The sequence below is a fragment of the Protopterus annectens genome, chromosome 8.part1, assembly GCF_019279795.1.
Source record: "Protopterus annectens isolate FY-2018-M chromosome 8.part1, PAN1.0, whole genome shotgun sequence".
Taxonomy (NCBI): Eukaryota; Metazoa; Chordata; order Ceratodontiformes; family Protopteridae; genus Protopterus; species Protopterus annectens.
In genome coordinates this window covers 534,964,885-534,991,853 of record NC_056742.1, presented here as the reverse complement: position 1 = coordinate 534,991,853, position 26,969 = coordinate 534,964,885, and the positions used below count along the sequence as shown (strand labels likewise).

The 26,969-nt window shown below is 44.6% G+C and overlaps 1 protein-coding gene across 1 annotated transcript in view; it reads left to right on the top strand.

Moving 5' to 3' along the window:
* EDC4 (enhancer of mRNA decapping 4) overlaps nucleotides 1-26,969 on the top strand; it is a 2,017,057-nt gene that overhangs the window by 1,923,543 nt on the left and 66,545 nt on the right. The window contains exon 26 of the mRNA XM_044082055.1: nucleotides 23,963-24,182. Within this exon, the coding sequence (XP_043937990.1) occupies nucleotides 23,963-24,182 (220 nt within the window). The remainder of the gene's footprint in view (nucleotides 1-23,962; nucleotides 24,183-26,969) is intronic.

Sequence of the window (26,969 nt, the reverse complement as noted above, 5' to 3'; positions counted from 1 at the left end):
TCTCAAGAGCCTTTCTTGGACAGACCTGCACAGCAACTCTGAAGGGTTGCCTGGCTGCTCAGCTCTGGAGGCAGTCAGGGGACGTCTCTCTCTCTCTCTATACCCAACGGTGTGGGAGTCGATCACGGATGATCGTTGGGTGTTGTAAATTATATCCAGAGGCTATTCAATTCCTTTCACCCAGTCACCTCTTTCATTCGGACACCTCCCAAACGTTCCACCCGTGCAAAGGGTGGAAACAGCACTGGAAATTGCAAAGCTGCTAAGAAAATGAGTCATCCAGCCTGTCCCCCCAGACCAGACCGGATTAGGCATTTATTCCAGCTTCTTTTTGGTGCCAAAGAAGCTGAGCGACTTTACACCCATTCTGGATCTTTCTGTCTTAAATCAGTCAGTTACCGAGAGAAAATTTTGGATGGTCACTCTTCAGTCTATCCTGCCCTTTCTGCAGGAGAGCGATTGGATGTGCTCGATCGACCTCCAGGATGCCTACTACCACATCAGAATGGACAGGTGCTCTCGGAGGTTCCTCTGCTTCCAGCTGGGAGTCCGTCATTACCATTTCACAGTGCTCCCCTTTGGTCTCACCACAGCCCCCAGGGTGTTTACCAAAATGATGGCAGTGGTAGTGGCTCACCTGAGACTACAGGGATTCCAGATCTTCCCCTACCTGGACGATTGGCTCCTTGCTGCCCCTTCCAGGCATCAACTCTGCCAAGCGAGGGATTCCCTACTTCACATAGTCCAACAGTTAGGCATAACCATCAATCTCAGTAAGTCATTACTGGCTCCATTTCAAGTGTTAGACTTCATTGGGGCTCGGTTGGGCACAATTCAAACCAAGGTCTTTCTGACCTCAGAGGGGATCCAGTCCCTGAAGCTACATGCCCTTTGTATTCTTCAAGCTCAGTCACCGACAGCGGAAATAGCATTATGGGTGTTAGGGTCCATGACAGCCACGATCACTCTTTTACCCATGGCCTGGTTTCACATGCAGGTACTTCAGTGGACCCTTGTGGGTCAATGGTCCATGTTAGATCTTCTGTTGTCTTACCCTATTCGAGTCTCTCGAGTGTACAGGCACTCTCTTCTGTGGTGGATTCATTCCCCAGACCTCCTCCAGGGTCGTCCCTTTCTTCCACCATTCACCTTGGCCACGGTGACCACGGACACCTCTGTACTGGGGGCACTGTTCAGGAAGGACGGTCCTAGGCATGTGGTCCCCCTACGAGACTCAATTGCATATCAGCATCCTGGAGATGAGGAGGGTGCTTCTAACGTTGCAGGCTCTCCATGACCATCTTTCCCTAGGGATGATTGCGATCCAGGTGAACCATATGTTTGTCGTCTGGTACATCAACAAACAGGGGGAACCAGGTCTTATCCCCTGTGTCACGAAGCCATGAGAGTGTGGGAGTGGGTGATCTCCACCGGCCATTTTCTGGTGGCAATGTACATTCCAGGGAGGTACAACATGCTAGCAGATAGGCTCAGCAGGTCTGTTCTGATGCCTTACGAGTAGTCTCTGAATCCTTCGATAGCGGAATAGATCTTTCTCAAGTGGGGTCAGCCTTGCTACGATCTCTTTGCCTCTCTTTCCAGTGTGAAGTGCAGCAAGTTTTTTTTGCTCTGAACCCCACTCCAGGGAAGGCCCAGAGACACTCTGATTCATGCTTTGCTAACCGGTCTTCTATATGCTTATCCTCCTGTGCCCCAATACCAAAATTTCTTCAGAAAGCTCGCAGACTGGGATGCTTAGTCATCCTCATTGCCCCATTCTGGCCTCGCCAAGTCTGGTTCCCCTCTCTTTGGTCTCATCGTGTGGGTCCACCATAGATTCAACTCTTGATCTCATCTCTCATCCTTCAGGGATTCCCCTTCTAGATCTGGTCAGTCTGAAGCTCACTGCTAGGCTGCTTCATTTCCCATGATAATCAGGTCTGCTGGGTTATCTTCACCGGTCAGAAGGATTCTGATTGAGGCTCATAAGTCTTCTACCAGGAAGGTTTATTCCAGCAAGTGGAAGTGTTTTTCTATCTGGGCTTCACAACGTGACCTAGACCCCTTCACTGCCCCGGTTCCAGCGGTTTTAGTATTTTTAGCAAGTGTCTTTCAGCAGGGTGCCAGTTCTTCTATGGTCAAGGTCCAACTGGCAGCTATATCTAACTTTCATGTAGGTGACAATATGGCTTCTCTAGCCTCTTCTAAGTTTTGTAAAGCTTTTTTAAAGTTACCTTTCTACTTCAGCCATCTGTTAAGAACCCAACAACTCCTTGGGATCTTACGTTAGTTCTGCAAGCTCTGGTCTCACCCCCCCCCCCCTTTTGAGCCTGCAGCCTCGGTGGGCTTACAATTTTTTTCCTGGAAGATGGCTTTCTTGGTCGCTGTTATATCTGCCAAAAGGGTTTCAGAGCTTCAAGCATTGTCGATCAAGCCTCCTTATTTGATATTTGATAATTGATAATGACAGGGTGTCATTGCGCTAATCCATCCTTTCTTCCTAAAGTAGCATCCGAGTCAAATATTAATCAGGTGATTAATCTCCCGGTTTTCTTCCCAAATTTTCAAAGTAACAGAATAAAAATGATTCACAGACCACCAGGCTAAAAACAAATATGATTTATTTTACCAAAATAAAGATGTTAGCGCTTTCAGGTACAAGACCCTTCTTCAGACATAAAACACAAGTCAATACACTATATATTTAAATACATAAACACCAATCAGATTTTAAAACCAATAAAACAATCAAGAATCAATCTTTCTGAATGTATGGTCTATGCCTATTCAAAATAGGTCTTAAAGGCACCACACCACTGAGTCCCGGGTGCCTATTAGCCCCTAGTTCAGTAATCCACTTTGTTTCACAGTATTCTGTAAAACTGGAGATGTTGCCCTTCCTACCATCTGCTGTGCTCCAGAATATCCTTCCATTAGGGCCTCCCAGATGTTTGGTAGTTGGGGACTCTGTCCCACACGTTGAAGACAAAATGAAGACAACAACTTCAGATAAAGAAGTTATGTACTCACCAGAATGTTCCATTTGAGTTGTTGCTCTTCATTTGTCTTCAACTGTCCCTCCCTCCTTCCCCCTGCCTTGCACAGACTGTGTGGTGGTCTGACTGGTAGAGGATATGGTTACCACAGGGGTGCATCTTGTTCTCCTTTTCTTGCTTATGGAGATTTTATTTTTTTTTTTTTTGGGTCAGGTTGGGGATGCTAAGTTAGGCAGCAAACTCAATCTGAAGGGAGGAAGGAAGAAAGGGGCTTTATGGGTAGGGGAGGAGCTTGGAGCGCAGATCAGATGCTGGATATGTGGCTGAGTCGAATCTGTGCTGGATCTGGGAACCCACAAGTTGAAGACAAATGAAGAGCAACAACTCAGATGGAGCGTTATGGTGAGTACATAACTTATTTTTCTTGGCATACATCAACGACTGAAGCAGTATTAATTTCATAAATTTTAACCACCCCGACTCGAGAATGGAGTCCAATCCTATTGCAGTATTAAAGTCCAAAACATTTGGAGAAATTAAAAAAAAAAAAAAAAGTGTAGGGGGGCAGTTCTTTTCACATTGCAGATTTTTCAGGCTCCCTGTTCCAAGATGCTGTTGCCATCTACACTGGCAGCATGACAGTGGTTTGGTTGCATAAATAGCCAGGAAGGAGCCCACTCTTGTCCTATCTCTGGAGAAGAGGTGAAGATATAGGAATGGGTTTTGGCTACAGGACACATTTTGATTGCTAGCTGTATTCTGGGGAAGGGCAGCTGTCCTAACTGAAAACACTGTTTCTGTATTCATAACAAGTTGGGTCTTTGTTGCTGGCGTCCAGCCAGGGTACCAAAGCTTTACCTTCTTGAGTGCGTATGTCTGATGTATAACTTCAGTTTGTGTGTCGGGGCGTAAAGGTGGACATATGCAAGAGATCTTCAGACTGTCTCAATGCCAGGTGAAATGCAGGTTGTACACTCATTGAACTGATCCATGTTTGGTTGTTGGTATCCTTGCTTTGCTTAAATGTTGTTAGATAAGTGCTTCATTGTGGAATTTTCTTAAACTATTTTTAAATTAGATGTTAGCTAGGAGGGCTAAGTATGAGTGCAGTAGACAGATCCCATACAAAGACTTGCACAAAGTGCCTTTTTTGCCTTGCCCCGGAACACAACTACAAATCCTGCTCAATCTGTCAGTCATTTCACACTTCCCTCTTAATACTTTCCTTGAAACTCTGTGATTGAAATGCCTAGCTCAGTCTAAGATGGCAAACTGTCCAAATTCTGATGTCACCTTTCCCTCTAAGAAGCTCAAGAGACCCCAAGATGATTCACGGTCTAAGATCTCAGTCATACATAGCCCCTGAGGTGGTTGAACCCACGGTACATCAGATTACCTCTCAGGTGCCTGCTAGCGAGACCCTGTTGGAGGCCGGCATGGGCCCTGAGGTCTTGCCGACTGCAGATACTTTGGATGCACCACATCGTATTTTCTCAGAAGGCCCCTCATGGTATCCCTTGGATCCTGGTGCTGGAAGAGGTTCCTGGTATGCTGACTGAAATGAGACAAGGCTCTGAACCTCTGAGGCTCATATAGGTGGATGCCACCCTAAAAAAAAAAAAAAAAAGGCATTTGATTTTTTCCTGCACCTTCCAGAGAAAAAGAATGGATGGACTTTTTCTCAGGGCTTATTAAAGTTCTCATGGCCCTGGAGCCACCATCTTTTGTAGCCCAGCTAACTCAAACCTCACCATTAAAGCAAGCCTTAGATTCATCCTGCTTTGAAGAGGACCCAGAACCAGATTATGGTCGTTCTCTGGAATACTCTTTGCAGCTTCATTCTCCTGAATAGGTTTCCTCGTATGAAGGGGGCTCCCTTTCTTCTGATTGTCCCTTGGAAAGGGCTTCCTTTGGAAAAAACATTCAGAGCATGATAATACACTTTCTGAGGTACAAAGAAGAGATGCTTAATTTTCTGAAAATGGGCACCCAGGACACTTCACCAGTCCCCTCCAGTCCTGGAAGCTTATCAGGACTCCTTTCACTGCACTTCTGTAACACCTGATTGCAGCCACCTGCTTTTAAAAGGCCAGACAGATTTTATAATGTCCCTGATGAGATTAAATACTTGTATAAAAATCTGGTGGCTAATCCTGCTACAGTTTCTCTTTCCTCGGATAAGTTATCCAAGCTCCTTCCCACTGCTAATGTCTTCCCCACAGACAAGGACAACAGAACCATAGGTAAGTGGGTTAAAATCTACACTTCCTCCACTTCAACATTAAGAGCTATTAATTATCAAGCACTAAGCACTAAATACCTGCTCTTTGCTATAGTCTCTGCATAAGTACGTGACAAAACCTCAGGCAGCAGACACTAAACAGCAAATGCAGTCGCTGCTGTGTCAAGCTACACAAGTAGGCCGACATCACATCAAATGCAGCTATGGATGCTATGTCCAGGTCTGCTGCTACCGACTTGGTGATCAGATGATATGCATGGCATTGGGGTCAGCCCATCCCTGTAGACTTCAAATCTAAAATCTTGGATTGCCCTTTAGACAAAGAATTTTTGTCTGGATGACAGGCTGCCAGTCTTTTCAAAATTCTGCAAAAACAAGGCAAGAACCATGAAGGGATTGCAGGCGGATAGATTCTATGGTACTTAAGGACTGTAGAGAGAAGTATTTGGCCAGATCTACTACCTTTGCCAAGAAGGATCCTAGACCTTCTCATACACACAGAAAAGCACCTAAGAAAAGATTTTCTGACAAACCACAAAAAGATTCCCCTTCGGGGGGGGGGCACCCTTTGGAAGCAAGACCCTGTGACTATCTTCCTCTCCTCCCCTCTCCATCCTTCCATCCCTCTACTCCACGTTCAAAAGGACTTACTCTCTCAGTTCCTTTCTGGGAGGCAGTAACTACAGACATTTGGGTTCTGACCATCATCAAAAAAGGCTACTCCACTAGGGAAAGCATCCCCTCTCTAAAAGGGCTACCTCTTCCACCTCTCGACCAGCTTCCTTTGCTTGGTCTCGTTATTCAGGACTTGGTAGCACAAGGCACCATAGAAAAAGTACCTTTGCCCTTCACAGGACAAGGTTTATATTCCAGGATCTTTCTGGTACCAAGGAAGGAAGGAAAATGGAAGTGCCTACCTTCAAAATGCTCTCGCTCCACACCCTCCTGCTCTTCGTTCTTCTTCACACCTTTCTGATGTCCCTAGAATTCAAGGATGCCTATTTTCACATCCCCATCTCCATTTGTCCTTCTTGCAGGAAATTCTTCAGGTTCTTCTCTGGCTCATCTCATTTTCAGTTTACTGCTTTGCCCTTTGTCCTTTACACTTCACCAAGAGTCTTTACAAAATGTCTAGCCTCAGTGGTGGCTTTCTGCCACACACACAGAATTCAGATTTTCCATTACTTGCGTGACCTGTTGATTCAGGCCCTATCCGCACTCTTCTCAAGCATCTACACTTTATGGTACAACTCCTAACCAATCTTGGATTCATTATCAGTTTCAAAAATGTTCTGGGTTGCGGACTAGGCACAAGAAGAATGCAAGCCTTTCTTCCTCAGAAAAAAGTCCAAAGCCTGGTAAGCTTCTTCCGAACCTCTGTTCAGTGAGTCACTGCACTATAAAAGAGATCCTAGGGCTCTGGGGTTTATGACTGCATCCACCCCTATGATTCAATTGACCAGATTTCAGAAGAGGAAAATTCAGTGCTATCAGCATGGTACTAGCAGTGACACCCCTTGCATACCCTGATCTTTCTGCTAAGGAGGAGCTTCTCTGGTGGGTGAAACAGGTGTGTCTCAACCTGGATCTTCCTTTCACCCCAGCCTCTCACAACCAAACTCTCTACACCAGTGCCTCGGACAGGGCACTGGGAGCCTGGACAGGATCCCACAAAGTACAGGAGAAATGGCCCTTCCCTTTCCTGAAAGAACCAGTGCAGACTCATTCCCATATCCCCATTTTGGCTGCAGCAAGTGTGGTTTCCTTTGCTCTGGCCTTCTTTTCTTGAGAAGTTTGTGTGCCTGAGGCGCTTCACAACAGTTCTTTCTCTTCCATTTGGGAAGTCTCATCCATTTCTAATTTTGTAGCTATACATTTCTAATTTTGTAACTGTAATGTAAGAGTATTATGTAGTTTTTTTGTTTATTGTATATAATTTGTATTGCATTTTTTTTATTTTTTTCTGATGTAATGTCAGTATTTTATCCGTCTTGTTTTTTCTGGAGCTTTTCATCCTGGGTCTCTGCTGAAAATGGGCTACCAGCCTAGTCTGGCAATACCCGGTAAACAAATGTAAAATAAATGAAATCCTTCATGGCCCATGTCTTACCATGTGGCTGCTGCTGTTCCTGTAATGACCAAGGACTCTTCGTTCCCCACTAGAATAGTGTAGATAGGCATCTGCACTGAGGCGTTATTCTTGTAAAATGTATAAAAGTAAATAAATGGATGCTTTTTTTCTATATGGGCTTGTTGTAAAGTTTTGGATCATTTTACAGTTGTTTTTTAGTAGTGCTTGACTATTTATCTTAGATGTTTGATGCTGAATATAGATATATTTTTTATTTTAGGATATACTTTGCTGGATATATTATTTATTTTTTATTTTAAGGTGCTCCTTGCTGAATATATATATATTTTTTATTTTAAGGTGTACCTTGCTGAATATATTATTTTTTATTTTAAGGCATACCTTGCTGAATATATTCTTTTTTATTTTAAGGTGTACCCTCCTGCGTTTTCTTCCGTCAGGTGTCTGACTCCTTGAGGTCAGTGTCCGTGGAGGTTTATAAGTCTTTCTGACAGGTACCTTTCTTATCTGGCCTCACATTAAGGATACAGCCCCTCCATAGGATTTATATTTTGTTTTATAAAAATTGTCTGCTCCTTTTGAACCACAAGGTCTGACAGATTTGGATGACTTTTGCAAGGAAGAGTGGGCAAACATTGTCAAGTCAGGATGCGCCGTGCTGATAGACTCCTACCCAAGAAGACTGAATGTTGTAATTAAATCCAAAGGTGCTTCAACAAAGTATTAGTTTAAGGGAGTACACACTTATGCAACCAGCTCATTGTACGTTTCTTATTTTTTATATTTTTGCCCCTAGCAGATTTGTTTGTTTTTCAATTGAATTGTACATGTTATAGGTCACAATAAAGGTGGGAAAAGTTTTGAAATGATTTATTGTGGTCTCATTTTTTTATATCACAAAAACCTGGCATTTTAACAGGAGTGTGTACACTTTTTATATCCACTGTATGTTATAACAAAGTGACCATTTTGTGTATGTTCATCCATATCTGTTATAAAAGTAAAGTACCAGAAAAGCAAAGCCAAGAAAGTTGGATTTATTCGCAGATGATAATTATTTTGTACTTGATAAATCCAGAAAAGGGCATCTCAGTGTTGGGGAACATTTTGAGACCGTTTCATGTCTTTTTGCGATATAAAATTAATGAGCATAACAGAAATGCTGTAGCTGTAAATTTTATAACTACACGTGAATTAGTTCAGCAATGCCAATATTTATGGGAACATAATAAGATGAAGTATTTAAGAGTATAGCTTAAAAAGGCTTCTGTTATGGCAGCTAAGAGTATTTGGGAAGAGATAAAACAAAAGATAATACAAAAATTGAGAAACTGGAAACTCGTATTTATGGATATGTATAGTAAGGTACAAGCAGTGAAAATGTTTTTAGTCTCTTTAGTCTTTTGTACAGGTCAGGCATACGTTTATCAACCGGAAGAGAAGTTGTTAACAATAATTAATAAAAATTTGCAAGAATTTATCTGGGAGGAAAAGAGGGTAAGAGTTAACTGGGATAAGCTAATCCTTCCAGTAGAGCAAGGTAGTTCAGGTTTACCTGATCTGAATATTTTACAGCTGCACAGTTAGGGCTCCTGTACATAATATAAGCACAATGTTATAATTCAGAGTGGAAAGGGATGATGATTAAGCAAGGGGGAAGTTCAAGAAACAGAGCGAGAATGGGGTTTGAATGCATATCCCTAAGGAGAATAACAACCATATATTAATAAAGTAGCAGAAATTATTCTAAGAACTAAGCCAATGTAAGACTAGTGGGGAGATTGTGACAATAGGGATAAATGCAAATAAGGCTATAGAAAATAGCCAAGAGGAGGCAAGAATTTACTGGAGAAAACTGACAAAGGCACCAAGACATTGGGAGCAAGTAACAAGCAGAGAAGGTAATAGAGTGGGATGAGTCCAAGAAGGCATTTGGATTGCAAGCTAGAGACTGCCTTTCCTACCAGGCCTTGATTTCTGAGTACAGGCAAAGAGAAGGGGTTAGGGGACTTTTAAGTGAAAGACCTGTTCCAGTATAGTTTTTAGTTGAGTCTAGAGCTGAAGCAGCTGTTTAAAAAGGGATTATTAGTAGGGCATATAAAATATTGCATGATAACTATAGGAAACAATCAGAGGACGTTAGAAAAGATTGGGTGAAAGAGAATGGAAAAGCAGTTTAAAAGAAAACTGTGGGAATACATCTGTATTGCTCCCAAGTATGCAACCAAGTCCAAAAGGTTTAGGATGTTTGCATAGGTACTTTTATACCCCAAGCAGACTTCAAAGAATTTTTTCTCTGGCAGACAGCAAATGTTAGATGTGTGATGGAAGAAAAAAAAATGGTAAATGGGAACAAATATTTTGGGAGCTTAATGAGTTGGCAGATTTTAAAATTTCCCTGCAGAGTGCTGTATCGGAAATATTTGGTGAGCAAATTTCTGTAAGTAGTGAAATTATTTTTTGAGCTGGAATACTGTATCTGAATTGCTTGGACATAGTAAGGCCTTATTAATTTTAATTCTGTTGGCTGCCAAGAAAGCAAGTACTAAATAATGGAACTCAACATTTACCCCAAGTACTAAATAATGGAACTCAACATTTACCCCAAGTACTAAATAATGGAACTCAACATTTACCCCAAGTACTAAATAATGGAACTCAACATTTACCCCAAGTACTAAATAATGGAACTCAACATTTACCCCAAGTACTAAATAATGGAACTCAACATTTACCCCAAGTACTAAATAATGGAACTCAACATTTACCCCAAGTACTAAATAATGGAACTCAACATTTACCCCAAGTACTAAATAATGGAACTCAAAATTTACACCAAGTACTAAATAATGGAACTCAACATTTACACCAACTCCATTTGAGGTATTGAATGTTACAAAAGAGATAAAAGAACTGGAAGATGTATCCTTCAAAAAAAGGGTACGAGCAAGTTACATAGAAATAAATGGAAATTGTGGGCACAGTACATGCATAATAATATGCTCAAGAGGAGGAGGAGGAGTGAGGTTTAGGGGAAGGCAAGAAATCAGTAGTTTGTTGTAATGTACTGATGAGAGTAGCAAAGAAAATGTATGTGATGTATATTGTCTTTAAATGTTAAAATGGGTTGTTTCTCTTTTTGTTAATGTATGTTTGCCCTTGTTTTAAGTGATAATTTAAAAAAAGATGTTTAAAAAAATGAGTAGAAAGACTTCATTATCACCTAATTTGCATATCTGTGAATGAGGTGTAATTATTGACAACTCTAAACAGCAGTTTTTGGCAGTACTGGTGCTGCCCCCCCCCCCAAGCATTGCATTGGCACAGGTATTCCCATTCACTCTGTCACACACGCACACTAACAGACACCTAGACACAGTTACAGGCACACTTACACATTCAGCCTTTACACGCGCACACACACAAAATACTGATCCCATAACTTAGCTCTGTACTGCAGTCTACCACGCAGACAGACACACACACTCATTTTGGACACCATTCATGACCCTTCAGATGTTCTTCGTGTTTCACTGTTGCACTCATTACATTTGGGTAATCTGCTGGCAGGTTGCCCTCAGTGGGCCAGAATAACAAAGTCTTGGGTCCTGCGTCGGTTGCTGTCTCCTCTTCCATGATGTCAGGTCATCAGGGGTATAAAACATGCAGCCAACGCCATTTTATTCAGTCTTTCTTGCCGTGCAGTGCCTGAAGCAGAAGCAGTTCGCAAGTGCCGGTCGGCCAACTCCTGAAATTTTCGCATTCGAGTTTCAGAACCGAAGTCTTCAAACTAAAGCGAAGTACCCCGGTAGGGAAACTTTTTCTTGATCCTTACCGATGTCAGTAAAAGTTAATAATTGCATTACTTGTGGGAAGCAAATACCTCATAAGGATTTTCATTTGTACTGTATTCCTTGCGTAGGCCCAGATCATAATGTGCCTTGCTGTCGGTTTTGTGCTAGATTTAATCAACGCACTATTAAGCATCGGTATATTTTTGCTTCTAAATATTTTGGATCAAGATTTAATTATCCTGACATGTCATCGGTTAGCAATCCGACTACCGGAGTTCACAAAAAAACGCAAAGAAAAAGACAGAGACAGACCGTTGCGGTCCAAAACCGATGACGAAGCTTCTCCTATGCCAGTCACCGGTACTCAGTAAGGCGCTTTCACAGCCCCTGATATCCGCTACTTTTGAGTCGCAGGACTCTACTGAGACCCATTCGGAGTCCAGTATGCCGCGAGATTCTCAGTGTATTGAACCCACGGATGTCTCTCCCTTGGATGGGTCCGGAACCGCTGAGCAGGCACTGGCTTCTGAGGGTGTTTTCAGGCCTCAACATTTCTATATTAAACCGACGCCAGCCTCAAAAACATATTCTATGTCTAAAAAAAGCGACGCATGAGACAGCCTCAAAAACAAGGTCAAAAACATCTTCTGTGTCTAAAAAACCGATGCATGAGCCACGTGCTCAGGCCCCTATGCCTAAAAAAACAGATGATCAAAATGGCGGAGGACTTAATTACCTTGATCAGGGGTTCCCAACCCCCCCTGCTAAGAGGCCTAGGCAAGGCACTGATTATGAATCTTCAGATCAGGTTTCTATTTCTTCTGATTCCTCTTCTGATCAGTAATTTTCTATTCCACCCTATGAGGATTCTGATGCAGAGGAATCCATCCCACCTGCATCTCCTCCTGAGGATTACTCTTTTGGAGAGACTTTGCATACTTTAAGGGAACATTTTCATTGGGAGAGTCAGGAATTCTCCGAATCAAAAAAGAGGCTTAGGGATTTCCTTCTTCTTCCTCAGCATAGGCCTTTGGCAATACCTCCTGTTGTTGATGATGTGCTTTCGGAATCAAGCATGGCTCCTGATTCCCTACCCCCCGGCTCCTAGTAAGCCAGATAGATATTGCAGGGCTCCTGACTCCCACAAATTTCTATTCAAAAATCCTGCTGCTGATCCTGAGACTATTTCACAGGGTCCCAAGGGTGTAAAGGCCTCTACAGCCAAAATCCTACCCCCTCTGATAGAGATTCCAGGGCGCTGGATAGATGAGGAAAGAAGGTTTATACGTCTGCAACCTTGGCAATCAGGGCCTTAAACTGCCAGTTTCATATGCTTAAATATCAACAGCATGTTATGGGCTTACTGAAACAGAAAATGATGTTGATTTCTTATTGTGTGGAAAATAAAGAATTACGGGAATTATTGCATTCAGCAGAACAGGTTGGAAAGCATGCTATGCTGTGTGGTTTTGATTCCTTTGAGGCCTCTTGCAGGGCCGCAGTTACTGGATCTGTGATTAGAAGGCATGCCTGGCTTAAGGAGCAAAATCTGCCTGATCATGTTAAAGCTAAATTGTTGGATGCCCCCTTGCAGCATGATACTCTGGTAATAAGGCAGAAGAGGTTTTAAAGAAAATGGAAGACAAAGCTAAATCTATCCAAACTGTAAAAGATTTCTTGCAAGTGCAGCCACCCAGGTTCAGTAGGCACTGGCCTACTAAAAATTGGTCCTTTCCTGTATCCAGCAGAGCCACTCAAGGCAAATCTAGATACTCAAAAGGCTTCAGATACCAATCACAGGGTTCTTACAGGTCAAAGCAATGGGGTGCCTCCACCTCCAAATCTGGAGGAAACAAAACACCACCCTGTAGTAAGCAGTCTCAATGACTTTTCCTCTGCCTTCACCAAGCACTTACCGTTTGGCAGCCCACTTGGGAGGAAAACTAGCACTTCATGCTCAAAATTGGCAGTTAATTACCCAGGACAAGTGGGTATTAAACGTAGTATCCTAGGGGTACAGATTTCATTAACATACTTTGCCAATTCCACACGGATGGCCAGATCTGCCACAAAATCAATGGGCAGAGGCTCAGAAACAAGTTATGTCCCTCATGGATATGGGGGCTATTCAACCAGTACCAGAGCAGGAAAAAGGACAAGGTTTTTATTCAAGACTTTTCCTGGTACCCAGAAAAGACAATGCCTGGTGTCCAATACTGGACTTATCGATTCTGAACACGTTCCTGGACATTCCATAATTCAAAATGCGGACTTTACAACAGCTACTGCCTATGCTGGGCAGGAACGCTTGGTTAGTGATTCTAGACTTAGAAGAGGCATACCTGCATATCCCAATAAGGGAATCATGCAGAAGATACCTCCGCTTCAAGGCAGGTTTTTTTGCATTACCAATTCTCTGCACTGCTCTTTGGCTTATCTACTGCGCCCAGGGTCTTTACAAAGTGCCTGGCACCAGTAATTTTATTCTGCTGACAAAGAAGCATACAAATGTATCCTTATCTGGACGACTGTCTCATTCAAGCAGAGGACAAGGACACTCTTCTTCAACATCTGGCGTTTGTAAAAAGGCTTCTAACATGCCTAGGGTACACAATAAACGAAAAGAAATCCCAACTGGTACCCCCTCAAATAATTACATTCCTGGGTGCAAGCTTGAATACAACTGCCCAGATGGCTTACCTTACGCCAGACAAACAAAGGCAACTGACAACATACTTCAAACAAATGGCAACAACAACCCAGTTATCTGCAAGACAAATTCTGCAGGCTTTGGGGTTCATGGCATCCTGCATTCTACTAATTCCATATGCGAGACTGCATATGAGGAAACTTCAATGGTACCTAAAAAGTTTATGGAGTCAACATTGTCACAGTCTGGAAACAATGATTCCTCTCATTCCCTGCCTATAGCAGGAGTTTCTTTGGTGGGCAGAGACATGTCACCAAAACAAGGGACTGTCATTCACTCTACCCCCTGCCACCCAAACCCTAACTACAGACGCATCAGATTATGCTTGGGGGGCCCACCTGGCGAGGAAATGCATTCAGGGCAAATGGAGCCCAAAACAAATGCATCTGCATATCAACCAGAAAGAGATGCTAGCTGTTCAGAATGCCCTGACAGCCTTCAAGGACTTACTTCATCCAGGACAACTACTGATAAAGACGGACAACACCACGATTATCTGGTACATAAACAAGCAGGGGGTACACATTCCTATCCCCTTTGCAGACTTAGCCATGGCATTGTGGAACACAGCTTTGAGTTACCAAATACATCTTCAAGGTCAATTCCTGCCAGGAAAGCAAAATACCCTGGCAGATGACCTAAGCTGAAATCTTATGGACCCGCATGAATGGAAACTGGATCCACAAATCTTCAGCATGTTAACACAGAAATGGGGGAGCCCAGACATAGATCTATTTGCCTGTCCCCAGAATTATTAGCTGGACAAATTCAGCACAAGAACTTATCACAGAGATGCATGGAAAGTGGATGCCCTATCCTTCAGCTGGAAAAACCTATCAGTCTATGCTTTTCCACCTCTGCCTTTTCTCTCCAAGGTCTTACTAAAAGTCAGACAGGAAAAAAAAAAAAATAATCCTAGTTGCTCCGGATTGGCCTCGCCAGCACTGGTACCCAATTCTAAGGAATATGTCTCAACTTCCTCCTTGGTACTTGCCTCAAATACCTCATCTACTGTCTCAGCAGAACAATCAAATTCTGCACACTCAGCTCCAAACTCTGACTCTTGCAGCATGGCTGATCATTTAATTATTCAAACACCTCTCAGTAAATCTGTGATGGCTGTCATTTTGGAAGCCAGAAGGCCTAGTACTAGAAAATCTTATGCTGATAAATGGAAGAGATTCTGTGCTTGGAACCAAGCACAAGGAACAGGCACAGCAAGGCCCAATATTCCTCAGATGTTACAATATTTGACTGAGATGCTTGACATGGGCCTATCTTTTTCTTCAATAAAAATCCATGCCTCTGCCATCTCAGCTAAGTACAACACAGAGCCTCCCCTCATTTCTCATCCTCTGCTTAAACAGTATCTTAGGGGGGCTAAAAATTTAAGGCCTCCCAGAAGATCACCAACTCCTGCATGGGACCTCAATTTTGTGCTAGAAAAACTCACCCTGCCTCCCTTTGAACCAGCAGCTACTGCAGATATAAAATTTCTATCTTGGAAAACAGCTTTTCTCTTGGCAATCACTTCAGCAAGAAGGGTTTCAGAACTGCAGGCTGTCATGGTTGTGGAGCTTTCTTTTACATTTTACCCAGACAGGGTGTCCCTCAGGACCAATCCTTCTTTTATGCCTAAGGTGGTATCCATTGTGGCTCTTAACCAGACAATTCACCTGCCAACATTTTACCCAAATCCACAGAACAAGGGGGAGTGGATTCTGCATTTATTGGACGTACACAGACAACTAAGATTCTACTTAAACAGGACCAAATCTCTAAGAAAATCTGAGCAACTACTGGTGGCATTTGCTGCAGGGTCAGAGGGGAAGGCTATTTCAAAGCAGACTATTTCTAAGTGGATAAGCCTCTGCATTCGTTTCTGCTACTTGTACCATGGTAAACCTGTGCCCAAGGGGATCAGGTCACATTCCACCAGGGCTGCCTCTACCTCAGCAGCTTTTCTCAGATGGGTTCCAACCAAAAACATTCTAGAGGCTGCTACTTGGAGCTCTGTTCATACCTTCACAAAGCATTATCATTTGCCTCTCTTCTCCAAATCCAGGGCAGGCTTTGCCACTGCAGTTCTGCAGGGCCTTATAGCCGCTCCTAAAGCTATTTAGTTCCATCCTCCCATCCATAGCTTTGGGATGCTACCCAAATGTAATGACTGCAACAATGAAACATGAATAACATAGTGCAGTTGTGTACACTTGCCATAAATGTAGATGTTCGAGTGTATTCACTGTTGCAGTCCGGGTTACCCACCCGCCATCCCCCTTTTCTATAACTTTTCTTTCCTTCACTATATACTAAAGCCTTTGTGGTGTATTTGCTTTTAGATGAAGGTAAAGTTTATGTTGCTAAAAGTACATTTACATATATTTCAGTTTATTTATATATATATATATTTTTTTTTGCTCCCCATTTGGGGGGTGCACCTGACATCTGGGGCAAGAAAAACTGAATAAAATGGCGTCGGCTGCATGTTTTATACCCCTGACGACTTGCCGTCATGAAAGAGGAGACAGCAACCGATGCAGGACCCAAGACTTTGTTATTCAGGCCGACTGAGGGCAACCTGCCTCCAGATAACCCAAATGTAATGACTGCAACAGTGAATACACTCGAACATCTACATTTATGGTAAGTGTACACAACTGTACTTTGCGCACACACACACACACACACACACACACATTCACAAAGCACACCCCCACACTACTTCTCTACTAAACTCCTTGACACATAGCTGCCACATGGTCTCACTGATTGGAAGTAATGGTTAAACAAGACATTTTGGCGGTGTTAATTAAAGCAACCAGCCATGCTAATTTATGCAGGGATTTCCAAAGGAGAGATGATCTCTAGTTGTCATAGACCACTTCCCCAGAATGCCTCATTAACATGCATCACAGCCACAGTGAATCTACTGACTGTCTGGAATCACTTTAGTGGGCCTTCCTCTGAATCAGAAAGGCATCCGCCAGTGCTTGGCTGCCTGTGTTAGGGCTTATTGCTGATGATATCCCTTTCTGATTACTAGACAGTTTATTTTAGATGTTGACACTAGGATGATATTTCACACATTTTCTAAACATTACAAGCTGGAATTAAACATAGGTCAGGCTTCAGATCAGCTGTTCTAGAGTGTCCTGTAGCTGTCTACCAGTTCTAAGTAGATAATAGTATTTACTGTTACTGTGACACACTTGAAGTAAAGGTAATTTATTTGTGTGAGTATATGTCACCAGTAATCGTATGGGCTAGGCTTGTAAAGGCTCCAGGGCCATTAGCCTAGTACACACCTATGAACCTATAACTGTAGATCTTTAAGGGTAATGCCACTTTAAGGATACATGTTAAGTTGTCATTCTCGCCTTCATTCTTGCTGGATGGGTTCGGAGTCGATCCTCGGCTCCGACACGGCCTATACTATAGCTCGAGAGCTATTTTTACCGGCTCGAGGCAGCCCTATAACCCTCAATACCATGCACTAACTCCCCAGATCTCGTTTGCCGCTTCGCTGCGAGGTTGCCTTTTTTACCGGCTCAGGTCAGTAAAGTGAATTCTTTTCTATAGAACTAATTTTCAGGTAGTTTTTCCAGATAGATACCCTTTGTTAGGTCCCTATTGATTGTTTTATTCATTACATCCCTTTTGTAGCCCTTCTTCCCTTCTTTAGTTAATTTTTATCTTTGGGCCTACGGGCTTTACCTTAGTTTTCCCCACCCCTTACAGTGTCTGTGTGGGTTTAGTCAGTTGCCTTAACTTTTTTCTAGTTTTAAGTTGAGTGTGTGTGTGGACTGACTGTGATTACTGTGTTTGCTGTTGTTAGGACTATGTCCAAAGACACTAAGGTCTCGGGATTCAAGAAGTGTGACTCGTGCTGTCAGAAAATGTCTCTGACAGACGGTCACACTTCTTGTGTCTACTGCTTAGGGCCTTTACACCTGCAGGACTCTTGTTCCGTCTGTCACGGGTTTAGTTCAAGAGTCCTGCAGGAGCATCGTAATAAGCTCATCTTAAGGGGCTTATTAAAGCCCGATGACTCCCCGTCCAAGTCTGGCTCAGGGAAGTCTTCAAAAACCGCCAAACCCTCGGCTCCAGCTTCTGAGTCTAGGGCTGGCGTTATTGAGATGGCTCCGACATCGGTTCCAATCGGATCCGAGGCGGGCAAAGTGGTATCCGCTCCGAAACCTGCATCGGAGCCGACCCCAACGCGCAAGCGCTCTAGATCCCCCTCACTAGAATCCGTCCGATCGGCTCTGAGATCCCCTCTCCTATCTGAGCGGAGTCATAGGACTCACTCATCTAGGTCATCCAGGCTTTCCGACCACGACATTGAGAGGGTGGTCAGTAGGCTCATAAAATCTCAGGCACTAGCCCAAATGCTCCAAAGCCCGTCTCACCAGACTGTGGCTCCTTCGGTACCGCTATCGATTCCTCCTCCAATTCACCTCTCGAGTTCGGAGCCGGAGTTTGTCGGAACCGTAACCTTGCCCACGTCAGAGCCGATACTTCCACCTTTGGCTCCGGTGTCGTTGGCTCTGACCTCTTCATTGGTTCCGTCCATGGAGAGGTCTGGGTGCCGGGACTCCACTGTCGGCTCTGAGGGGACGAGTGGCATCGGACCCTTGTCCGACCCCGCTCTCCCTCTTGGAGCTTCAGCTGTGGTTAGTTCGGCCCCGACATCATTCTCGGAGCCTTCTCTGTCGGTACCGGGAGCGGTTCGGGTCTCTTCGGAGCCGGGACTACCCTTGGTACCTGATAGGGGAGCCTTTGAGGTGATGAGCGTGCTGGACCCAGTGTCCACTCCAAGGTTAAGTTTTGCAGCTCCTCCCTCTACAGTGCCTGTTATGGTCTCTGGCCATCCTCCTGCATCTGACAGCAGAGATCCAAAGCGTAGGGTACCCACTTTGGGTGTCTCCTCCTCTTCCGAGGCCTCCCCTGAAGCTTCAGGGGAACCCCCTAGGAAAAGAAAGTGCAAGAGGAAGCACATAGACTCCCCCCGTGTCTGTCACGTCGGACACCGACTTGGATGAGTCGGAGGGTTCCCCGAGATCCCCCTCTGAGGATGTCTCTTTTTCAGACATCCTAGAGATCCTAAAACAGAGGGGAAATTGGTCCACTCTCAAACCCTCCGAGGACGAGTCGGTTTACCTTGACGCCTTTGGATCTCGCCCTTCCACCTCCTGGGTGTCTCCCCCTTTCGACCCACTAATGGAGGTAGTGGCTAGAAAGGCGTGGGCAGTTCCTGATTCAATGGAACCTACCCCTAGGAGGCCCTCTAAATTTATTTCTGCACCAGAGGACAAATCCTTTCTCACCAAAGGTGTTTCAGTTGATGCTATGGTGGTAGCAGCAGCCACTAAGAAGGAATTGGCTGATCCTTCTGTACCTGTTCATTCTCCTAACAAAGAGTCCAGGACCATGGACAGGTACGGCAAGCGGACATTTGCTTCAGCGACCTTTACTATGCGATCGCTGAACTATTTGTCATTTCACCCGCCTTCAGAGAGATTTGCTCAAAGAACTGGGTGAAACTGTACAGGATCCTTCTGCTGCGGAGTATCAGGCAAAATTAACTCCCACCTGGCCACCCTGAACTCCATTGTTAACTCCTCCATGCGGCTTATCTCCTACGCAGCCGATGGAGCGGTAGAACGCAGGCACAGGTGTTGCGCTGAGACGTCACGCTTGGATGCGACTCTGTAACTTTGCCGATCCCTTCAAGGCGTCCTTCACCAACACCCCCTTTGATGGTTCAGAATTGTTTGGACCTCAGGTGAAGAATACCCTCACCAGATGCGAGCAAGATGGTAAGACTCTCTCTCTGCCATGGGAGTCCATTTTTCCACACCTTCTAGACCTTATCCTAAGGGACATAGGGGTGGAAAGATGTGGTTCCGCAAACCTCAGGGAGTCGCGCCTGCCGCACGTGGTGAATTTCCCCCCAGAGGCAGAGGGGGGAATAATAACAGATGCCGCCCCAGGGGCAGAGGGGGTCCACAGAACCAGGGTTCCAGGGATTCTTTCCCTGACCAACCCTTTCAGCATCCCTGAGAAGCTGCCCGACTGTCCGCCTTCAGAGGCAGTCGGGGGAAGATTATCTCTGTACCCGGAAGCCTGGCAATCCCTCTCCCAAGACACATGGGTACAGAAGATCATATCCGAGGGTTACAAAATTCCTTTCACTTCCCCTCCGGTACAACCGCCAAGACCCCTACCAGACGTACCACCCGCACAAAGGGGTCAGGCACAGCTAGAAATAAAAAAGCTGTTAGAAAAAAAAGAGTCATCCAGGCAGTACCAGCAGATCAGCTAGGATCCGGAATCTACTCCAGATTCTTTTTGGTACCAAAAAAGACTGGAGACTGGAGGCCCATTTTGGACCTCAGCAGACTGAACAACTCTGTTCAAAAGACAGAATTTCAGATGGTAACACTGCAGTCCATTCTACCCTTTTTGGGCAGAGACAACTGGATGTGCTCGTTAGATCTCCAGGACACGTACTATCATATAAAGATACACAGGCGCTCCAGGAGGTTTCTCCACTTCCGGCTGGGAGCCAGTCATTATCAATTCAGAACCCTGCCCTTTGGTCTCACCACAGCCCCCCAGGTGTTCACCAAATGCTTGGCAGTGGTCATGGCTCACCTGAGACAAAAAGGATTCCAGGTGTTTCCATATCTAGACAACTGGCTCATTTCCGCTACCACCAAGCAGCATCTTATAATGGCCAGGGATTACACTATTCAACTTTGCAGCAATATAGGTATTTCCATAAATTTTGCAAAATCCTCCTTGTCGCCTTCTCAATGTATAAACTTCATAGGTGCCGTATTAAACACCACAGAAATGTCTGCAACATTACCACCTCAGAGAGTGACAGACATAAGGCGGAATGTTCAGTCCCTGTTTCAGTCCAACAGAGTTCAAGTCAAGCTAGTATTGAAAGTGTTAGGCCTCATGGCAACGGCGATTCTTCTACTCCCATTAGCCCGCTTCCACATGAGGCTCCTCCAGTGGATGCTGTTTTCTCAGTGATCCTTTCAACAGCTCCCAATGACTCACAACATCTTGATAACCCCATCATGCAAGAATCATCTCTCCTGGTGGATGGTTTCCCCTCAGCTTTTTCAGGGCAGACCCTTTGTTCTCCCCCCCCCAGTTGCCACGGTGACAACGGATGCCTCCCTGTTCGGGTGGGGGGGCACTATCAGGGCAGGACGGTCCAGGGCACATGGCAACAATTAGAACGCCACCTGCACATAAATGTCCTGGAGATGAGGGCGGTGCTTTTAACGTTGCAAGCCCTTCAGAGCTCTCTTCCCACAGGGACTATAGCAGTTCAAATGGACAATATGTCTGTGGTGTGGTACATAAACAAGCAGGGCGGAACAAAGTCCTTCCCCCTATGTCGAGAAGCACTCAGACATTGGCAATGGGCGATTTCCTCTCAACGGTTTCTGATAGCAACGCACATCCCCAGGAAGTCCAACGTCATAGCGGACAGATTGAGCAGAACTATCCTAATGCCTCACGAGTGGTCTCTAAATCAAGCGGTAGCAGACAGAATATTTCAGAAGTGGGGCCACCCTTGCTGCGATCTTTTCGCAACTCCTCAAAACAGCAAGTGCCTCGACTTCTTCACACTCTTTCCTCTACCAGGCCATGCCCCCAGAGACGCTCTTGTTCACGATTGGCCCTGGGGTCTTCTATATGCCTTTCCTCCCTTACCATTGATCCCGCAATTAATTCAGAAAGCAACCGCATTGAGATCCAAAATGATCCTCATTGCTCCTTTTTGGCCTCGACAAGTATGGTTTCTGTTCCTGCACAGTTACCTACTGGAACAGCCTTGGCATCTGGAACCCCTTCCGGATCTGTTGACCCATTTCACGGGCAAGCTGCATCAGTCTCTTCATTCCCTCAACCTCACAGCTTGGTTGCTCCACTTCCAGCCATAGCCAGGCTTCCCCTTATTTCTCCTCCTATCCGTGATATCATTCTGGCTTCCCATAAGTCCAATACTAGGAAGACGTATGCGAGTAAATGGAAGCGTTTTTCGCTCTGGGCACAAGCTAGGTCCTTAGATCCTTTCCATGCACCCATTCACAAGGTTCTAGACTTTCTGGCGGAACTCTTTCATTCAAGTTCATCGTCAGCCACTTTCAGGGTACAATTAGCGGCCATTGCTAATTTTCATGTGGGGCTCTCAGAAGCAAATATTATGTCCCACAAACTCTGTAAAGCCTTTCTCAAGGGCATCTTTTTGCTTAGACCTCCAGTTAAGGATCCGCCCCCACAATGGGATTTGAATTTGGTTCTAACCTCATTGATTCTGCCTCCCTTTGAACCTGCAGCCTCTTGCTCCCTCAAGCTTCTTTCTTGGAAAACTCTGTTTTTAGTAGCCATAACATCTGCCAGAAGGGTATCGGAACTTCAAGCCTTGTCTGTCCGTCCCCCTTATTTGGTCTTTCATAAAGACAGGGTAACTCTCGGAACAAATCCTTCCTTCCTACCGAAAGTGTCCTCTGAAGCAAATCTAAACCACTCCATTGACTTGCCTGTCTTCTTCCCAGACTATTCCAACAGGGCTGAACAGAAATTACATTCATTGGATGTTCATCGCCAACTACGGTATTATCTAGACAGGACAAAACAACTCAGAAAGTCAGACCAGCTCTTTCTCTCTTATGCTGCAGGAAAGAAAGGGCTTCCAGTATCAAAGGTTACTCTCTCCAGATGGTTGACATCTATTATTACCTTTGTCTATGAGTTGAGACACAGGCAACTTCTGTCTAGGCCTAAGGCTCATTCAACCAGGGCACTATCAACATCAACGGCCTTTCAAGCAAGGTTACCATTAGATGCCATATGTGCAGCAGCTACATGGGCTTCCCAACATACCTTTATTGCCCATTACAAACTTGATATAGCCTCCAGAAATAGAGCTGACCTTGGTTCCACTGTACTCAGGAGTCTTTTCCATTGAGCCACCCAGGACCAATGTGCTAGGGACGCTGTCCCATCCAGCAAGAATGAAGGCGAGAATGACAACTTAACATTAAGAAGTTATGTTCTTACCATAACGTTCCATGTTAGTTGTCTTCTTCTCGCCTTCTTTCTTGCGTCCCTCCCTCCTGCCCCCTAGCCTGGACAGACTTGAGGTCTCTGAGTCCTTCCATTTCTGGAGATACAACATGTTATGGTTTCCCCATACCCTTAGTGTTACTAGCAGGGAGTCCGTACTTGCAAATGAGGACTATAATAATATATTTATACTATGTCTTAGCTTCCAAACGAGATCTGGGGAGTTAGCGCATGGTATTGTGGGTTATAGGGCTGCCTCGAGCCAGTAAAAATAGCTCTCGAGCTATAGTATAGGCAGTCGGCCGGATCGGCTCCGAACCCATCCAGCAAGAAAGAAGGTGAGAAGAAGACAACTAACATGGAACGTTATGGTAAGAACATAACTTCTTATTATCCTTCATCCCATTTTACTATTTTTGTTAAACTCTACATTCATGATTTGGTTACTGTGTTCCTATTCCACTTTTGTCTGCTGTGCATTGCTGGGGTTTTTCTCACTATAGAGAACCGGTCTGGGCACTTGCCAGTAGTATATATCTGTGAGTCACATGCATGTCCACCAGGCATCATTCCTGACACTTCTACTGTTATTCCACTCCTACAACTTTACTTCTTCATTCACTGCTGGATGGCAGATGCATAGGTAGCTGGTCCTTCACAGTTACAGAAAATTGGATGTGCTTCGACGTGTTACAACTTTACAGCAAGTGACTCATTTGCAAATAATCAAACGATAAGATTGAAACAGAAGCTACAAGCATTTTAACAGGTACCTCATTTTTGAATGTCTTTTCAAAACCTACATGTAAAGCAGATACTTCAAAATATGTCGCAGCAGCATGAGAGCAGATAACTAAGAAAAGGATAACGTCTCAAAATTTGCCCACAGCGTTGCGAAATATTAACCTCTGGGGTAGTAAATGAGCACTGCCTTGAGAATTTTGGATTTTATAAAGTCATGTAAGCATTGCTTCTAGGAATAGTGTTACTGAATTAAGATTTGTCATTTTTCTTTTTTTGTCTTTCCAGTTTGCAGGAATTCATCTTAACACAAGTGCAGAAAGTTGTTAAAGTCGAAGTGGGACATGCGATGAAGGAACAACAGGCAGCAGTTACTTCCAGTATTATGCAAGCCATGAGGTCAGCTGCAGGGACCCCTGTTCCTTCTGCTCATTTGGATTTCCAGTCTCAGCAGACCCAAATCTTGCAGCACTTACAACAAGGTCACATCAACCAAGCCTTCCAGCAGGTAGGATACAGTCTAGTAGATGTATTTACGTAAAACAGGTTGGGAAGGAGATAGACAGAAATCCAGTGAAATGCAATCAAATAAGTTGTGATACATGGCTTTAGGGTTTTGTAAAACATCCAGCAAACATAATGTCTGACTTAAAGGCCATCTGGAGTGGTGAACTGTTGGAATTTCCTTTTTTTATTTTCCTGGACAGACACAACTCTAAAAACTCTGTAGTTCTTGCTGTAGAGGGTGTCCACTGGACTAAGAGAGTGCTTCCAAGTCAAACATTCAGTTTGTTTTTGCTTGTTAGTTCTCAGTCATAGTCTGTAGTGCTGTCGATGGTCTAGCTCAATATCTGAGTAACTTCATAGTAATCCTGCAGTTTTTACACCACCAGGCAGGACTTGAACCAGCATTTTCTGTAATACTCTGGAGACCAAGCTTTGTTTGTACTATTCTGGAGAGCTGCATGGTATGAGAAATTGCTTCAAATGTCACCAGTTTGGTGCATATACCAGTAGATGAAACTGTGAGCAGTTAAGAGACCTACCTCATCTCTTGCAAGATGACCTGGATCATACCTCATGCAGGAATTGACTGTATTGGGTCACTTTGTGATTCTGAGGTGGGATTGGATAGACAGTCTGCTTTTCACTGCATGCCACCTTCTGTCCCTTAGCCAGATAGGGTTAATTTTGTGTCTACTGTTAGCTGATGGCAAGGGAAAAGGGAGAGGCGACTACCATTATGACACCCCACCAACCTGTGAATGAACTTGAATTTACCCATTCAGTGCTTGAACTTTTGGTACTAGGATTTGCCAAAGGCTTTGTGGTTAGACTCGGACTTGAGGAGTCAGATTAATCTGCCTCTGTCTGAACCGCTGAAGACTTACCATCCATAGCTGAGGAGATGCCTACAGATCCTTCCACCCTAAGTGAATGTATGGGGATTTTGGTGACATATTACATGGATGCTTTCTTTGATGTATGCTGGCATTTATCCTAACAGGATTAGGAGTGCACTGTTAGAGAGGACAGCTGGACACCATTGCAAGGTCCAACACAGGCCTAAGAGTCAACAACTGCTTCAGGAATGTGCTTTAGTAATTCTGAGTGACCACTGCCCAGCTCCCTCATCAGGATCCTCAGATCCCTGTTCTCATGTAGAAATTGAGCGAGAGGGGGGAATTTCCCTGTTTTTAGCTGCAGCACAAAACAGTCTTTGCCCTCTGAATGTCCTCAGTTAATTCTAGCTCTTCCACATTCTGTGGACTGAGATTGACACAGATGAAGTAGGATCATTGTTCGAACTTGATTAACAAGTGCAGAATAAACAAAGACTATTACAGCTGTATTTTCAGTGGACTTTCACATAGTTTTCTGAAATCTCAGTGCTGAGTGGAGTAGCTGAGATGCTCTATCTCTAAAGATGAACTGAGGCAAGCAGATGTTCATCGTGCATACAGCTGCAGTCATAACAGATGGGTTTTCCTGCCGTCAGGCGGGTCCTCGGTCGGCCAAATTCCAAAGTCTAGGTCTGGCGTCGGTTGTCGTCGCTTCTTCCCTGACGTCAATGCGACAGGGGTATAAAAAAAACAGCCGACGCCATTTTCTTCAGTCTTTCTTGCCGCGCGGTGCCCGAAGCAGAAGCAGTTCGCAAGTGCCGGTCGGCTAGCTCCTGAGATTACGAATATTTTTCAACCGAAGACTTCTTGAAAGCTAAGTACCCCGTTGGGGAAACTTTTCTTGCCTCAGACCGATGTCAGACAAAGTTAATAATTGCATTTCATGTGGGAAGCAAATACCACATAAGGATTTCCATTCCCTCTGTATACCTTGCTTATGCCCAGACCACGATGTCTCGGCCTGTCGTTTTTGTGCTACATTCAACAGACGCACTATTAAGCGTCGGGCGGAGTTCGCTCAACACTATTTTGGCAAAATGTTTAATTACAACATGTCGGATACTCCGACTCCAATTTTGAGTAAACGACGTAAAGATAAGGACCGACATACGAGGTCCGTGACTTCTACCGACACCACGCTAAAGCCGACTACAGGTGCTCCAGTTCTCAGCGAGGCGCCTACGCAGCCCCTGACTACCGATGACACTTCCTTAGCGGTGTCTTCTGTGCCCGAGGTCGCAGGCTCTTCGGCCCACACACCGACTACAGATACCGAAGTCGCTCTTGGCGGGGAAACTCAGAGTTCAGACAGGCCTGCCACCTCTCAAGGTGTTTTCAGGCCTTCTTCTTCTTTTTCCATTAAGGCTTACACTAAATCTAAAGCAGCCATGCATTCTAAAAGACAAGCTCCACAGGGCCCCTCTCAAGACCCCATGCCTAAAAAGCAGATGCTCAAAATGGCTGAGGATTTGATTACTCTTATCAGGGGTTCTCAACCCCCCTCGGACAAAAGGCCCAGAGTGGAGGAAGAATACCCTTCCTCGGACCAGGCCTCAATTACTTCAGAACATTCTGAGGACCAGGAACATTCTTACTCCCCTTTCGAAGATTCTGATGCAGAGGAGTCCATTCCCTCTGTCTCCCCCCTGAGGATTACTCTTTTAGGGAAACCTTGCATACCTTGAGGGAACATTTCCACTGGGAAGGCCAAGAGTACTCAGACTCCAAGAAAAGGCTCAGGGATTTCCTCTTGCTCCCTCAGCACAGGCCTCTGGCTATACCTCCTGTCTTGGACATACTAGATGATGTGTATTCAGAGGCCAGCCTTAACCCAGATTCTTTACCTCCAGCTCCAGTCAAGCCTGACAGGTATTACCGGGTTCCTGATTCAC